At 40.2% G+C, this 17,837-nt stretch overlaps 1 protein-coding gene across 1 annotated transcript; it reads left to right on the plus strand.

Moving 5' to 3' along the window:
* The first annotated feature begins 1,447 nt into the window (after positions 1-1,447).
* TMEM154 (transmembrane protein 154) lies at positions 1,448-14,733 on the plus strand. Its single transcript, XM_062574940.1, has 5 exons — positions 1,448-1,514; positions 9,655-9,972; positions 11,770-11,797; positions 13,009-13,094; positions 14,663-14,733. Exons 1-5 carry the CDS (start codon positions 1,448-1,450, stop codon positions 14,731-14,733), a joined length of 570 nt encoding a protein of 189 aa, XP_062430924.1.
* Positions 14,734-17,837: the final 3,104 nt, after the last annotated feature.

Genomic DNA, 17,837 nt, shown 5'->3' on the forward strand with positions numbered 1-17,837 from the left:
CTCCAGATAATTCCCCGGAAATCAAGCTCTGACACTCACTAATGTCTAGGGGAATTACCATGAAGCTGCTAGACAGACAGTAGAATGTATATATCTCTTCTAACACAGTTTATTACTGAAAACTTTTATGCAAGTGTTTACAATAGCTCATGTCTGGAATAGTCCAGAGTCAAACCTGGGACACAGATTCTCCCTGGCTCAGAGGGATGAATTTTGGATCTAGTACTTACTTTTGCAGTGGAACAAACCAAACCTATGGGCCAAATAATCCCTAAGTCGAGGACAGTTGGTATGGTTTAAATCCAGTTCCAAATTCTGAGCCTTGGCTAGGCCCACCGCTGTACAAAAAGCAGATTGAAAATACTTTTTCAAACCTTCCATCTCCCTCTGTAATGCACATCTGGGGCTAGGCAATATGTGAAAACCTGTGAATCTGGTGTGTTATCAAGTGAAAAAAAAACAGCAGTGGGCGGAGAGGAAGTGGTAGCATGGGGAAGTGGTGTAGCCTGTGCCCCGCAGCCTCCAGCCCAGCTGGGGACCACCAAGAGAAGAAAGGAAAATCAGGAGGGGCGAATAGGGGAGACACAAGTTACCAAGCCCCTCACATCCCCTCTGCCCTGAGAGTGCCCACCCCTCACCCTCTGCCAATGTTTGACCATGGCACCGTGGTCCCCTGGCACCAGCCACCACATCCTTGTCTCAGTGGTGCTGGCCCATCTGTCATCCTGCTACACTGGTGTCTAAGCACTTTCCAACTCAACCAAGTGCTTCAAGCAAAAAATGATGAGTTTTCTTCCTCTTCCCTGAAAACTGCCCCAAATACTCAGGTAGAGGCTGGCAAGTGAACCGGTTGTTCTCACATTTGCTGGAAACTACCCTGCTTTGGGGGCTGCCTTTCGGGATCAGAAATGCATGCTATGTCCCACCATGCTGGTGCGAGGGTTAGAGCTTGAAAACCAGGGGGCACTATTGAAATCTGCCCATTCAACCCCTCCTGAAGGCAACCTGAAGTCCCCCACATTAACACATAAAATCAATGATCTTCTGTAGCAGATTCCTGCCTAGATATTTATATGATGATTGTCCCTACGACACTGAATTTAGATGATGGTATTATGGTACGAAATTCAGAAGTTAAAAAAAAAAAAAAAAAAAAAAAGAGGAGTCCAGAAAAAATAGAGAAGCCTTGCAACACACTCATCAAAAACATATAGGTGTTTTGGCTGAAGCAGGGCTTGAAGAGCAACTTTTTTTTTCTTTTGCAATCATTGCTTGCTTGACAGGCCCCGACCGTATTACATCACTTCCTAAAAACAATCAAATAGAGTCCATCTCCTGAAGAAATTTAACTCAGATACACTCAGGCAGGAAACAGGAAATGTAAATGTTCTCATGAACCAGGGAGAAACTAAAAGAGAACATCAAGTCTGATCACTGAAAAGGTAACATGCAAAGCCAAAACTTCATCACGGTGCTTTCTGTCCTCTTCCTCGCTGAAGGATCTGCCGGCAATAGTAAGTAATAATGCACTTCTTACCTTCCAGGGTAGGACTGTGAGACATGTTTTGTGCCTGCAGCTATAGCACTGAGTCGGAGGGCAACACCCTAAAAACTGATCTCTACGAGAAGATTTGTGAAAAGTTGCACTCTGCTTCTTTTAGCTTTATTTACTGACTGTGTTTTCAGCTCTTTGACTTTTGCATAGCTTTGACTTTTTCCCTTAGATATAATCTGGAACAGCAGCAATCAAATCATAAAATTTTTAAATTGGAGGTGTGTAGGGAACCAGAGTTTCGATTCTGGCTCATCAGAAGTTTTTGTTCTGATTTTAATAATTTATTGCATTTTTTTTAATCCTATGGCCATACTATCAGCATTTAATAGCAAAGTTAAAGAATGAGTACTCTTTCCATTCAAAAGCTGGCTGAGTATTTCAACAGTCGCAATGAACTGGAACCTGTTTAACAAAAGAACAGCCAGTTCTGGAGACAAATATTTTGAATTCTCAGCTTCAGAACAAAGTGTTTGGCACTGTGGACTTGGATACATTTGGAAGGGAAGAACTGTAAGTAAAAAAGCCACATGCAGCAAAACGCCGAAGAGTCGGGGTATTGTGGCCGAGGCTCCGAGCCATTTGTGGAGGATCAGTTGTGCCATTTGCATTTTTGAGTAAGCACATAGAACCAGTGACTGAGTGACACAGGCAGCTGGTTTGAGAACACCTTGCAGTGGTGATACTGCCTTCTGGTGTCAAACAAATATCTTCCAAAGTGCCTCAATACACACTGGAAGGGTTTGTGATCATATTGTGAGTGAGAGAGCTCCAGGAAGCGGAGAGAGAGGACTGTCGCTCTCAGTTATTGGTAGGCTTCTCCTATCCAGATTTTAAAAGGCTTTGGGGATTTTTTTTTTCTTCCTTAAAATCAGTACTACAACTCAGCTGTAAAATGAGGCTGCAGGCTCCAGGCTCACTGCAGACCTTATCACAGTCAGGAATCTTGCTTAGCTGTAAGAATGAGCAAAGCAAGTTATAAAATGGTTTGGTCTTGTCTGCATAAAAAAAGTCCTGCTGTGTTACAAACGTAGTAAGAAAGTATGTTCCAAGCTTTGAACATACTTCAGAATCAAACTGATGGGAGGAAAAAATCCCATTAGGAACAGAGACACAATCCTTGCTAGAAATAGCAAGAATTGCCTCAGAGAGAAAGAAAGAGAGGCAAGACATGAGAAATGTGGTTTAGTTAGGTTGCAACTTTCTTAATTCATTTGGGAACTGACAGGAACCCCTTGCGCAGTGTACTGACAACGAGTACTTTCATCACCCTTTCCACATGGTGGAGGGCCACCTCAGTTCCTGGCCCCTCTGTACCTGTTGCCCAGGCTGCTGCAGGGTCCTGCTTGCCCTTCTTTGCGATGGGCATTAAAGGGCTGCACAAAGCAGCAAAATGGTTTCATATACCAGGTGCCCCAATGTATCCCTCCCTGACTTTAGAGGCTTCTTACTGGTAGATCCACTTCTACGTTTTAGTTGATTTTGGAACTGTTCCTCTGAGCAGAGTGGGGGCCCCAAGGGAAGTTCCTGCTTGTGCACCTGGCCCCGAAACGCAGCTGGGGCTTGCTCTTCTTCCAAGGGTGGAAGGGGGAAATTGTCACCATGTCAGTGATTTATGAACCCCCTCCAATTTGGCCAGCCTCTGGGGGAGAGGGGGCGGATCTCACCACCTTTACTCACAAGTCAGCATGGCAGAGCTTTTTTTCCTTTTTGCTCCTGTCCCAAACACAGTTCTCACTTTTAAAGTAGTCCTCTGAAGAAGGTGAGGCAGAAGATCTTGAAGGTCACACTTAAATAGTCTAGAAACTATTTACAAAATAGATCATGAGAGTATGGTTAAATCTTGCAGCTCAGAGTGAAGGCTATATAAAACCCAATTCCAAACCATGCTGGAGCCTTGTAAAATCCTAGCCTTGCTATTTAGCTCAAGATTAGCAGATGGTTTTGTTCCGGCTGCACTACGATTACTCTAAACCGGTAGCTTCAAGGGCATATTTGGGGACTCTGCTTTGGATGCTGGCCCTCTCCCAGCTCCACCCTGAGGTGAGATCTGGGTTTGTGCAAGTCCCTTTCCCCTTCCCTTTTGCCTTACCCTTTATCTTCTCTTCCTCCTTCCTTTCCCTTGGTTTATGCAGGGAGAAAGCCTCTGCTAACAACCAAGGGCCCCTGCCAACTCCAGAGTGATCCCTGCTCTGGGTAACCGGGACTCCTGTGCTGCTGCCATGACTTGCTGCTTAGCCTTGGTGCAACCCTGAAGACCCACTTGTGTGCATGCTGCCCCTCAGAACAAATATTAGGGCAAAAGGCTCCTGCCATATAGACATTTTGCAGGGTATGCTGTCTCCGCTTGTATTCTATAAAGCACATGGGAAACCGTAGTGTTTCTCATGTATGGAGCTATGCAGTGAGAAAATGCTTGAGAAAGAGAGAGAGCAATATGTGTAAGATCTTTAAGTAGAAGAGCTAGGATTTTATTTTTGCTGTGTCTCTATATTATTGTTAAAACTGCCATTCAAAGAAACATTGCTATCAAAGATCTAGGTTTTCAGCAGCCTGTATGAGTAAAGGTAGATTGCAGAGAAGAGCATTTTTGGTCCTAGAAGTAAAGGCTTCTAAGGACCTATTTTTGACCTGTTCCCCTCTAGAGTAGTGAACTCCAAAACTGGTTTGAACTCATTGGAATTGACTGTTATAATTTTCTAGTAAAGCAGCAAAATCAGAAATGCAGATATGCTATATCCTTTCTTTCCACAGCACAGTTCCCTAAAAAGCAGATGAAAAATTTATTTCTTTCAGATACATTCTCTGAAAGAATATATCTCTTTCAGATATACACATTGTATATATTCTCTTCTATTCCTCCATCTTATCCATATATGCAAACTTTTACTGTGTTCTACTCCTGTGCTTCCAGGGGCATCTCAGGAAATCTCTCCCCTATATCAAGCAAGATTGTATATACTGAATTTCAGTCAGTGAACGCAGTAGGGTGTTCCTCAAGAGATTTAATGATTGCTGCTGAGCCTCCAGAGCTTTGAAATCTGTAATTTAAGTGTCCTCCTGAGAGCAAGGAGCACTGGGAGATTTGCATCACAAGTTTCTGAATGCAATGCGGTTGCACAGGTATCACTGATGCACAGCTGGAAGGCCACAAGATTAAACAGATGTAACTACATGTATAATTTGATTTGCAAAACCTTTTGTCCTAGGGGTGATAAATGAAACTAAAAGTCCACAGTTTGACTCTAAGATGCATGATCGAATTTGCAACACTGGCAGTTAAAACAGCATGTAAGCTGAAAGGAAGTATAGTAAGAAAAAAGCTGTTTGCATTGTCTAGAAATAAACTTAAATATTTAAATATTTGCTTCCTGTTTCAAGTTACACCTAGATGACTCTTTCTAAGCACCCCTTTTTAATAGGATCTTGCCTACAGATTAACCATCCTGAAATGTTTGTTTTACTTCATCAGAATAGCATGTATATGTGACAGCTAGCCTCCAGGGTTTTAAGGATTCCTCTTCCAGTCAGGCGGATATTTGGGACCTGCCATAACATGCAGTCCGGGCATGCCCTGACCACTGCAAGGAATGGCACTTCTTAGCTAAACAATAAATGCAAGGAGAGAAACAGAAGAGGAATGAGTCAAGAAAAAGTAGCAATAGTCATACAGACTAAGTGGAGCCATACGGTTTATATGGAAAAGAATGCTACAGAATATAGTAACTTTATGCCAATATACACAGCTTTATAACCTTTCTGTGTTTTGTTACCCTCTCCTGAGTCTTCATTTCACTGTATTTTTATAGCTTATAGGGAAGTTTGAGGAAACAAAAAATTCCCTTTCAAATTAATAATTTTGACTATTCAGTCACTTTAGATCTTGCTTTTCCTCTATTCTGTCCCCTTTTCTTCAGGAGGTAGGAACTACAGTGTAATATGAAAAATTCCCTTCAGAGACTCCAATCCATGAATCTGATGAGAACACAGCAGGCTGAGTGATGATTTTACTGCAGAATCAAACGTGCTGACTGCAAGCTATTTTTCCTTGCCTGACATCCAGCTAAAATCAGAAACCTGTTTGCCTGCTTACTTCATCAAGAAACTCATATCACCATCTCGTTGTGCTACAACACAGGCATCAGAGGAACAAATGCAGCAACAGAAATGTTGTTTTCATCTGTTTGTTTGGAGTCTGGTCTGCAGAGCTGCTCAGTATAGTAACTCCCTTTGTCTCCCTTGAAAGACAGGCTTGGAAGCACCTCCAAAGTTCAGGCAACTTCCATTAGTAATTCGAGCATATTTTATAAGTAGACGATACCAAATAATATCTTATACCATGTATCTGAATACAATGATGTAGCCTTTTTGTAACACCCTTTTCATAAGAATCATAGTATAACCTTCTTTGAGCTGCAGCGAGTGCTTTCTCAATGATGAAAGGGTCAGATTTTGATCCCATGAGGACGAAATCAGTGGTGGAAACCTGAGAACTTTTTAATTTTCAGCTCCAGCTACACACTTAGGCTGTACTCAGCTGCCCATCAGGATGAGACTACCCAAGTGTCAACGCCTCCCTCCTGCTTGGAGGAGGATGGAAAGGAAAGTGGCAGTGTGAGTTGGGCTGAAGCTGTGGTGTGTGTCCATCGGCTCCCCACAGCATGGGGGACAAATCTCCAGCACTCATGGTTTAGACAAAATGGTTTAGACAAAGCACTGATCATGGTTATCATATATGTGTCTGCTTCTTGACTGACATGCACAGAAGACCGAGTGAGGATATCAGAATGAGACCTAAATCATTAGGCTGAGCTCAGCAAGACAGAAGGCATATGCTCTTGCAAGTCAATGAGGTATCCACATTATTAGATTTGACTCCCTGCTGGTTTCACTCCATTGGCCTTGATTTCCTATCCCAAATGAATGTTACCTTGCAGTCAGACCTCTTTTTGAAGGGAGCCAATTAGATCTCTGCAAAATGAAACCCATGCACAGCTGACCAGACAATCCATGATATGAAGGACCCCTGCAAATCTGACTCCCTCTTGGCATGGAGAAAATCCTTGAACAGCATCCCTCAAACTCTCTGACTTTGGGGTGCTCCCCTGCCATGCTCCAAACCTTGCAACATGCAGCTTTCATGTCGCATGCCTGTGCCCAGCTTGGCTGGTGGGGCCAGACGTAGAAATTGTTTCTTGGTGCAGCCCATAAAGCCCACTCAAGTACAGGTCACGGTTTTATCACCATGCAAAACATTGATCTGTAAGCACTAGAAGAGAGCTAGAAGAGTCCCTGTCTGGTATTAATAGACAGGCAGGGTGTCCATCACCAGAGACCTGAGTCTGAGGTTTGAGGTCTGGTCTTCTGAGGTGACAGAAGAGCTGAAGGGAGATGTGCCAAGGCAGCAAGTAAAACACAAGACTTGAGAGCAGTATCCTTGCTGCCCATTGCACAATTGGCTGCCCTTCTGCAGAGGACTATTTAATCCACTGAAAGAGAATATCTTTTCAGAGGAAATCATGTTCAAATGAAAGATGCTGTTTTGTCCATGGAATTATGCAAGGTGGACAAAAATATGTGGTAACAAGGTCACGGTGATTTGTCAATTTTTTTGTCTAGAGAGTAGAAAGGGTAATTCTCTTTCACACAGAGACAAGTGATTTGAAATCTGCTGTATAGCTCAAAACCAGGCAAATACAAAGTAACAGAGACATTGAAAAAAGACTCTCTTGGAAATCAAACACAGCAAATACTCCAACTGAAAGTTTAGTGCTGCAGTTAATGAGATGTGACTGTTGCTTTTGCTTTAAAACCACCTCATGTTTTAGACATTCGAAAAAATCATTTTAGCTCTAATAGTAAATGAAAAATAATCTGTTTTCCCCAAACCCTTTCTCACTCATATTATTTTTAACAATGGGTTTGTCCTTATCAATATATCAAATGAGGCAGATGATAGGTTACAGGAGGAAAATGAAACAAGGTCATAGAAATGATTCTGTGACACTGAGATGGTTTGTCTGCTCTGCCAGCAGTATGGTTAATCATGCAGGGTTCTACTGTGTGGCCATCTATATTGATATCTTGCTACTTTATGAAATAACAGTAGAAACAGAGTTACTGCAAATTCTGGGGACTATAAACTCTCTCTGGAAAGAGAAGTCAAGTGGCCAAAAATAATAATGGAGAGGAGATCTCCCTCCCTTCTTTCCTCATAGGATTAATGAGAGCTACCGTATCATGGGCATGGGTCAAAGAGCACTCGTGCAAGAGGTCACTGCATGCACAGGAGACAGAGATCTTGCTTAGTTCTTGACTGAAGGACCAAATAGAGAATAAAGTGACATTATTAAAGGCTATTGGTATAAAGTGCTTTGCTATTGAAGAATTAACATTTTGATTATTGTATTGCAGTGAAAGAGACTGGTGATCTTTGTAATATTCAAATACTTAATTAAAGTATTAAGCATTATTTATTAAGCATTAAAATCCTTTCTTGGTTTTGGGGAAAGGGTGAAATGATCAGGTGCCTGTATGATAAGTGTGGCATAAAAATCCAGATAAATCACTCCTGCCACAGTCAAGTCATTTTTTCCATTTGAAATTGAGTTTCCTGGAATACAGTCTCATGAGATACTCATCTTCTTTTCAAGAAAAATCTTACAGGAGAAGAGATGCTGCAGAGCAGATTAAGCATGAGATAGCGCTCTAATCCCACTTTTCCTCTCTTGCTTTGTGTCCCTGCAAAGGACAGCTTCCTGTCCTTCTGATTTCTCATTTGTAAATGGGGATGATAACTGCTCATCTCTCAGGGCCATTATGAAGATTAATGTGTTTACAAAAGCATTTAAAATGCTAAGTACTTCTGGTTCCAGTCCTGTGAGATTTGAAATGCCAGCAATGAGGTGCTGAAAACCGTAAGCCCTTGCTAACTCTAGTGGAAACTATGGCTGCCCAGCACTTTACAAGAACAACAAGAATCTTGTTATTGCCAAAGTCATGAAAGCCTGTCCTGCTTTATTCCATAAAATGAGAGCTGTACTGTGCCAGTACTGTATCTGAATGGACAGATAACACAAAAAGTCTTCACTTAATTTAATACTAAGAAAATTATTGGAGGTTTTGCATTTAGAAGCCTACTGGTGTAATTTATCTAAGGATTGATCCCTGCACCCTTGGTAACAACAGAAAATTTGGCATCAGTATGGAATATAGCATCAAGCTAGAATTTAGTGTACTAACACTAGGCTTTAAACTCCATGACAATTAGCAATAACATCTCTTAAAAAATCATTTTACTATGACCAATGTAGCGAATTTTAGCCACTTTTCTTGCCAGAAATCAAAACCTGCTAAATCAAACCAAAACCCAAATCAAGATTCAAAAAATCCACCTTAATATTCACAAAAAATAACCAGCACTGTGTCTTTACTACATGCTCCTTTACCCAGCCTGTAGCACTGAGCAGAGGAGCAGTTACTACATTTGTATGCAATAAAGCCTCTGTGTTATTACCTCTTCCAGTCCATGCAGAAATGGGAGTCAGCAGCTTCTACAGGCTTCACACTTCCCTTCAGCAGCCCTGTTCTTTATTTGCCATACAGTTAAGTGAATTGAACAAATTTGGGCAAGGCACAGAAACTTGGAAATCAGTGAGCTGGAGGAATTGGTGAATGTGGGATAATGGTCTCTGTGAATGGTGCTAACCCTGGAGTAAGGAGGGTGATGGGAGAGGTTGAGGCCATAAGTGCTGAGCCTGAGGAGTGGAGCAGGATGGTATGGTTGACAAATAAGCAAAGACTTTTACAGTGAGAGTAAGACCGGATGCGAACCTGCAGGAAAAACATATGTTTGTGCGAGACAGTTGCGTGCAGACAGACGACACATGCTGATGTTTCCTAGTAAAAGCCAACTGAAAATTCGCAATCTAATTATACATCTACTGCCCAAGATTTCAAATGAGTGTGTATGTGCATTTGCTGGCTTTTTTTTTTCTTTAAACGAGTCAAATGAAATGTAAATATTAGAGCTGTATACTTTGACTCAAAGAGAAAATCAATATAAAACAGAAAATGCTAAATTGTCCTCATATGTTTGGCAGGCTTTGAGAATGAATCTACTGGTTCAGGAGATGGATCGCTACTGTTATCTACCATCACAGTAACACCTCCTTTTGTTGTGCCTACTACATATTCTACAACTGTGGATGACCATGAACACGTTGCTACAAGAGCTCCTGAAAGCAGCTTTGAAACAAAAAGTACAAGTACTGAATTGAATACTACGAGCAATAATGACAGCCTAGAAACAGCAGAACAGTCTATCTTGATATATGTTGTCCCTGTCGTGCTGCTGGTCCTGCTGGTTTTGCTGATCACATTTTTTGTAATACATCATAAAAGGAGAAAGTCTAAACAAGGTAAAATCTATCTTCTCACACATCAGAAGGATATTTTTAGAACACACTCAACATGAAAAAAAAGTTATTTGGAGGACTGGAATGCCACATTTAGGACGTATTTCTCTGGCTTTATTTTTAGGTTTCAGACATAGATAAGAATCTGTTACCCCTGGTGAGCGGTTTCTGCATACTTACTTCTCCTTTAGGCATGAGCTAGTTCTTTTTAGCACCTCCTGCTCACTTTGTACACCCATGGGAGCTGTGGCATCAAGCCCTGGCTCCTGCTGATAATGGAATGAAGATGTAACTGTGTGACTATATAGTTATTCTGTCTTAATATTAATTAATTAATTAATTTATTTATTTATTCTGTTAATAACTTCATGCAAGGTGAATTTAATGCTTCTATTGCCTGTACTATCCACAAGTTAAAGCTGCTTAGTGTTTAATAAAATAAGAACAAGCAAAACCATTTTAAGGGACATTTTTAGAGGGATCCTGTAGGATGTTAGCAGCTATGAAACCACTAGTGAAGATCAAAGCAAATTATTTAGGAATCACATGATCACACTGGCTGCATGCTGCAATAAGAAGAGCAATATTTCAGGAAGCAACGTATATTCTGTTAACAGAGAAATCTGTAAGTCTGAGGTGTTAAGCAATAGAAACCGAACTAAGGTTAACAACACGCAGTTGGTGAGTGAACTCCCAAAATGATCATACCAGGGTCTTTACCGAATGTGAATGCCATTTTAAGTATGTCAGCCTGAAGACAGCAACATATATTTAACATACATTCCCATTTTTCAGGGCATTTTGAGAATGCCCTATCATGCCATATCATGGGGTCACACTCTTAGCAAATGCTCAGTTCACAGATGGATATCTAGTTGCCTGCCTGTTTCTGGATGGCATGAAATGCAGGTGTGCTTTTCAAAGTGCCTTGGGCCTTGCAGGAGCACAACGCTGGGCATCTCTGGCCCTGTACTTATTGCTTGGAGCCAGCATTTTGGGCATCCTTGTGGAGTGCCATACGGTTCATAGCTGTGGGACGGCTCTGCAGCAAGGGAGTGTGCTAGAATGAATGGGAGGCTTCAGCACCCAATTAGCTGCACTGAATTAAAAATAAGTTGATTTAAGGCAGTGTACAGTATGGATACTATATGTAGTTCTTCATTCTTTTTTGAGAGCTGAGGCTTTTTGATCACTTCAAGAATCCCTGGAGGGGAAGTTAATAGCCTGAATAATGGCGGTTACTCTGCTTGTTTACCATCTTTACTTTGTCTGAGGGCCATAACTAGCTTCAAATGCCTTTTTGCATCTGGTTAGTTCAGTATCATTTACTTAACTGAGATCTAAGTTGCCATGCAAGCCTCTCCACTTCTCTCCATAAGAGGCTCCCACAGTCTCTATCCATGACTGCATGTAGTCTGCAGCAAAATGTCCTGGTGTTTCCAGTAAACAATTCCTGCATCAGTGGTTCCTTCTCAGGATGGCACTTTTCTCATTACACCTGTTTTGCTCAGGGAACTATGCCTGTAGTTTCATGCCCACTGTGGTGCTAACAGTCTGCTCACTCCCAGCAAGGTTAAGCTAGTAACAAGCTTCTTTTAGTGTGTTAAAGATTAAGAGTAATAGGCTCCTCTGAAAATTATAAACAGGTTGAGATGGTTTTGCCTTTCATCTAAAAGTTAACTATTATGCTTTTTGAAAATAGAATATTTTTAAGTGACCCTCTTCAAGATTTCCTTGTAATACAGACCCTATGTATATACAAACAGTGTAACTACGAATACCAACTTTTTTCTTTTCCAGATGAGCTGGGAAGCGAAAATGTAAAAAGGTAAAGTTTATGGATATTACTCGTTTTTATGATTCTTCTTCTCCAGCAAGACATCATAATTTTAACTCCTTTATTATCTGGTTTAATTTAACCATACTCTAAACACTCCTACCATTTGCAGTTATTCCAGTAGCTATCTCTAGGGGCTGCTAAAGTGACTATAAGGCAGATCCAAAAAAGTTGACTGAGGTAATCTCATTATTTAGCAAGCAGTGGAAGCATAAGACAGAACATGAGTACTGAAGTTAACATAAGCCAAGGCGAGAGCTGTTCTGCAAGGACTCACCTCCTGTAAGACCTCCCCTGCCTGCTGCAGGCATCCCTGGCTCTGCCACTGTTGAGACACCGCAAGATAGGTATACTATGAGCAAAGGAGATCAATTGTCAGTCTCATCATATGCTTTTACCATCTAGAATAAGCTCTGTGTCTTACTTCCCTTGTTTTTCAAGTTTATCTTTTCACTCTTACATGAGACAGAAAAGATCTTCCAGCTTCCATGGAAATGATTCTTGAGCTTCTGGTAAAACAAGTCGAAAACTGCATGGTTCTTATCTGACTGATAGTTTTTATCACTATCTTTTATTGAGCTCCATCTTGCTAATGAGTGCTGGAAGTTATTAAAATGGTTCATGGGGATAAAAGGGTGTATTTCTGCTAAAAATAGTTTTTTTACCGTATAAGTCTAGGAATGATCAGTAAAGGGAAGAGTAAATGGAGACATTAAAATAAATACAGAGTAACTATAGTTATGACCTTTCCTTTTTAAGTTGCTGCCAATGTCAGTCATAGTTCAGATGAAACTTTAGGCCCTTTGCTTTTATCCTTGGAGCAATTGGACTTCAGCTGTGTATTTCAGTAGGACTGAGATTAACTGTTTCATTTTTCAGCTTTCTATTTACCGTACAGACAATTCTTGAATAGCCACACTGGTACTGTGCTCACAGGTATCCCCAAACTATATTGTCTGAGTCCCTGAACACTTCTGCATGTGATGTTGTACCAAGCCCATGTCATGCTGACCAACAGCACACAGCCAACCTGTTTGCACCTATTTCATTCTTACCCCTTGGGCTGACATATTTTCAGCTTACTAGACCAGGACAACTTTCCTGAAACACAGTCCAAGAACAAGATTAGCAAATTACTACATTATAAGTTTACTGAATTAAGCATTTTGTGTAATGCCTTTTTTTCCCTCCCTTCTCTCAAGTCCTATTTTTGAAGAAGATACACCCTCTGTTATGGAGATAGAAATGGAAGAGCTTGATAAATGGATGAACAGCATGAACAAAAATGGTACATGGTAACCCCTCTACTCCATCATCCCTCTCTTTCTAGCTGAGGTAGATACCATGAATAGAAAATCAATGCAAGGCATTTTGTATATGTGTCACTGGTTTTTCTAAAACATTTTTAGTTGTGTTCTTGACTCTCTGCTACTAAAATAACAGCACAAATGTCAAGGGTAGAATTTTTCAGAGAAGTATTTTAGTTTGTGTGGGAGCTTATTTTTAACATATGATGGAATATCATAAATGTTTTGAGTTTGCAGTAGAAGCTTTTATTAAACACAAGTATAGCTGTGAACAGTATTTATAGTTTTAAAAAGTTTTTAATGCTAAATAGCATTTTATTTGAAGCATCTAGTCCTGTCAGCCTTCAAAACTTCTACAGTTGTGCTCCATATTCTGCTATTGTAGAAGAAACAGCTGTTTACTCATAGGTCAGAATGCTGTTTACTTAAAACTGCTGCCAGGATCCCCTTTCAGGCTTGTCACTACAACTACATCTCTCCTCTTGGTATCCTTCTCCTTCCTTGCCACCTCTCCATCATCAAACACAAGCTTCTTCTCATTGCCAGCACCCTTTGCCACCTATAGCCTCTCTGTCAGGTCAATGAACCAATGGAGCAGTTGGTACCCACTGTAAATACCACCATCAGCATCATCTGCTTCCTCTTAGCTACTTTTAGGCATCTTATATTTTTTCCCTATTGTTCTCCCAGCTGAAATCTCTCAGTTAAAATCTTTAGAGGCCTTACATCCTCCTTCACGGCTCTCCTCAAAAAAGGCACGTCTTCTGGAAGGCACTATTTAAATGAGACCTGATGATGAAATGGTACATGGAAAGCTGTCCTAATAGCTCTTTGTTGGCTAAGAAATGCTGAAATCCTGGTATTTTTTTCAGTGCTAGTCCTTTGCCTTACAGCCACATGGCTCATTTGCCTGACCTCCTAGAGACATTTTGTTTTTCAGGATATAAAACTCTTTGGAGCATTTCTTTACATTAGCACAGTGCTCAACATGATGAGGTTTTGACCTTCTCAATCTGTAAGCACTAGCAGAAAACATGTGCTAAGCAACTAAGTAGTGATATAAAGGCATTAATACAGTACATAGGGAAATAGTGCTGCAAAATGATGTTAAAATTCTGTGGAGAAAAGGGAGTGAACATTTTACATAATGCTTTTTCGGTACTGTTCCCTAAACTGCAGTCCCAAATTCCTGGTGACTTAGTGCTGCAAAAGTGTAGGTGCAACCATAAACAGTGGAAAATTAATAAATAGTCCTCCTCATTGTAGTTTATGGTAAACAGTACTCAAAGCAGTTCATCTGTATGTGTGTACACAAGTAACTGAAATATATGTAATAAAAAAATACTACAATGCCTATCAAAGGACAGAAAGCTTTAAAACACGTAACATCTATGCTACATCAAGTAAACAGATATTACAGCTAAAAGGATGTAGAAAAACATACTGCAGTTTTAAATTCTATAATAGCTGCACCAAAAAGTTGATGTAATTTTGAAACAGAGAAGAATTGCTGAGAGCAACTATTTTCTTGTTTCTGATCCTTTTTTAGCTGAATGTGAATGTCTGCCTACTGTAAAAGAAGAAGAAAAAGAATCAATTGTCAACCCAAGGTACTTTTAATTCACTATATTATTTGAAGAAATATGGTCCATGTCATTACAAATTTTATGTATATAATTATAAAACAGACATTTAATCTAAATTTAAATTTTAAAGGTTTTATATGTAAGGACTTTGATTTCAACTCAAACAAATGATTTGATGCTCTTTTATTTTTACGCTGCCTGTAAATTGCACCCATAAATTATCTTGCAGTTGAAAACCTGTGTGAGACAGACAACCAGATGGCACAGACGGAGTTTCACTAGCTGATCAGATTTTAATCACAGTTTCCTGAGGTGTTAATACAAGTGTTCAGAATAGCTTTCTTGGCACTTGTTACCAACAAGGGCCAACATGAAGGGAAGCACCTAGTTCCCCTATGCCATGAGGTGCCTATATGTCCCTGAGAACCACTGCCAGACGTTTCAGCTGAGGTTTTGGCTTGCTGGACAGTGGCTTGACTGACCCTAGGAGAAAGCCAAAGGATTTTCCTGGTGCCCCCAGTGCAGTGCTTCCCAGGAGCAGGTATTAACTCACAGTCCCATGGAGATTCCAGGGAGGGCATGCTAGTTGGATGCAAAAGCACACTCCTAAGAGCTTGTAAACTTTAAATTTTTCTGTATGGTTTCTTCAGGATTTTGGCCAGAACCCCAGAATCCTGCTCAAATTTTTTTTTTTTTTTTTTTTTTTTTTTTTTTTAACCAAGCCTCCTAGGGTTTCAGCTGGCAGCAAGGGGCTGCATGTCATTTCTATCCATGCAGCTGTGTTTCAGGGATGGGTGAAGCAACTCCTCTCTATGCTAGATTACAATAACAAACAATGAAACCAAGTCGCTGGCCAAGAAAATCCTTTGTGCAGTAGATGCAGGGAATGCAAGCAGCCAAGGATGTGAGCGGGGGCACCTGAGGGAGATGGTGCAGAGAGAGGCACCAGAAGATAGCCTGGTAGGGATGGAGGGAGCAGGGATGGGGGCTTCCAGTGACAGCCAGATGTAAAGCCAGCTCAGCCCTGCCACCAGAGCACCCCTCTGACAAAGCTGTGCTTGTCACTGCAGACCTCTGTAATACCCCATTCCTCTCCTTTTTGACTTTCCTTGCTCAGGAATGGAATAGGAACATTAAATCATCATTGCTAGAGAGTTTATAACTCAGTTTCTCTAAAGCTGTTGTTTCAGGATAGCTTCAGAATATGGCAGCTGTGTTGCCACTATTTGTATTTAAAAGGCTTCCCTTCATGACTGTAAAAAGAGAAATCCTCCTTTTTTAAACAAAAGCTTAGACTCCAGTGGTCCAGATGCAACCAAACCCAGTAATTTTACACTGATATTCTGTAAAAAGACGCTGCATTCAAAGGCCATTCTGGTCTTCCCTTCCAACCTCTAAATGATAACTCACAAGGGGAAAATTGATAAGGATAGATAATTGTAAAATACAGATTTGCTAACTGCACTGCTTGCTGTAATAGGGAGTCTAAGACAAAATGTTCTTGAGCTGTATGTTAACACCAGCAGATATATGTCATACTATAAAGGGCTTTTTAGGTACAAGAGCATCTTCAGCACTATGTTTGCTTTCCAGAACTTAAACAGTGATTTTCAGAAAAATCACATGACCTACTAGTCTGAGTTGTCTTTTTAAATACTGTTCTTGTTAAAGTGCTCTTGTACTTGAATTATGTTAATGTAAGTCAAGAGGCATGGTTTCTATTCCTGTCTGGCAAAAGGCATCTTCGGGCTCGCTGCTACTTCAGATTTCCCATCTGTAAAACAGGGATATTGTTACTTCAAAGTACAATAGTGAGGCTTAAGCCTTGATTCAAGAAGCAACCCCTTTCAGATATGAGTGCTTCAGTCTGAATGAAGATAAATCTCATCTCTTGTGTTTTGTTGCCTTAAAGATATAAATGTTTTTAAAGTTTGGTCCTAAGGTACTGATTATCAGAATGTCTGCTTAAATAGTGTTTATTAGATTTATCTTTAAAATTAGCTTAGAAAAAGAATATTATTTAAATACAAAGTGCAAGATTATTAGGTTCAATTTCAGATTATAGAAGATTGCTTTGTCTGGGAAAATTTATTCTCAAACTAGGTTAATTCCTTTTTAGATGTTATTGATGATGTCTCAAAGCTGTAAACATTTATCTTATTAAATACATTTTTGGGTATTATTTTCATTCTTCATACAAGATGCTAGGGAGGGTTAATCAAGACTCAAACATTTTGAACTATCAATTGATTTTGATAAAATATCATTTTGAAAACATCTCAGAAAAAGCATTTCAATAGTGGCATTTTGACATTTTCAGAATGAATTTCATTCCAAAACTACTTTTCAGAGTAAGTAACTTTTTAATATAAGTTTTAAAAAGACATTAAATACAAGAGCAGCGCAGTGTTGAAATATTTCTAGGTGTTTTCCTCAACTCAAGACTACTTTTTTGAATTTCAATTTGCATGAAATTTTGAAATGTGCTTCATTTCTGAGGGAAAAAGTATTTGAAATTGTGGGATTTCTTGGTAAACAAAAAATTAGTTCCCATTAATTTTGTGATTGAACTTTATCAGACCAAGATGTACTTTCTTTTCTGACCAAACTGTCTTAGTTGAATAAATAATGCTCAAAATAGAACTGCATATAAATAAATAAATCTGCTTCAGCAGCTCTTCTGAGCAAGAAATGCGAAAGATAATGAAGAGAAACAAAGCTATTTTTATAGGAAAAATTCTTACTAATGAGCATGAAGGTCATAGATTTGGGCACATTAGGCAAGATATGACAGTCCTGGCTTTTTTGTTGATGTAGGTCACCTGCCTTGTGCACAAGCCCACTAAGTTTTGTATTACGGGATACATCTTGCTGTTGAAACCTAGTGCTAAAATCCTGCTTTCTCTACAGCAGACAAAACACAGATATCTCACTAGCTTTGCCAGATTTGGGGTTCAGTGCAAGCCTGGATGGGCAGGAGCCAGGCGCAATGGAGGCAGATGAGGACTGGGGCACATGTGGCGCCCACGCAGGAGTGAGATGAATCACTTCCCAGGGGACTTTCGCTACCCTTGCAAGCAAAGGGGCAGCCTGTCCACTTCCCAACATCAGTCTTTGCACTGATGAATACAGTGAAGC

This window comes from Rhea pennata, chromosome 4 (genome assembly GCF_028389875.1).
Source record: "Rhea pennata isolate bPtePen1 chromosome 4, bPtePen1.pri, whole genome shotgun sequence".
In the NCBI taxonomy this organism is placed as follows: Eukaryota; Metazoa; Chordata; class Aves; order Rheiformes; family Rheidae; genus Rhea; species Rhea pennata.

Excerpts from the sequence above, each read along its gene's own strand:
- TMEM154 (XM_062574940.1), top strand. The coding sequence starts at position 1,448 with ATGCAAAGCCAAAACTTCATCACGGTGCTTTCTGTCCTCTTCCTCGCT. Across the intron at positions 1,515-9,654 it reads TGAAGGATCTGCCGGCAATA|GCTTTGAGAATGAATCTACT; the intron begins GTAAGTAATAAT and ends TATGTTTGGCAG. Across the intron at positions 13,095-14,662 it reads GAACAGCATGAACAAAAATG|CTGAATGTGAATGTCTGCCT; the intron begins GTACATGGTAAC and ends ATCCTTTTTTAG.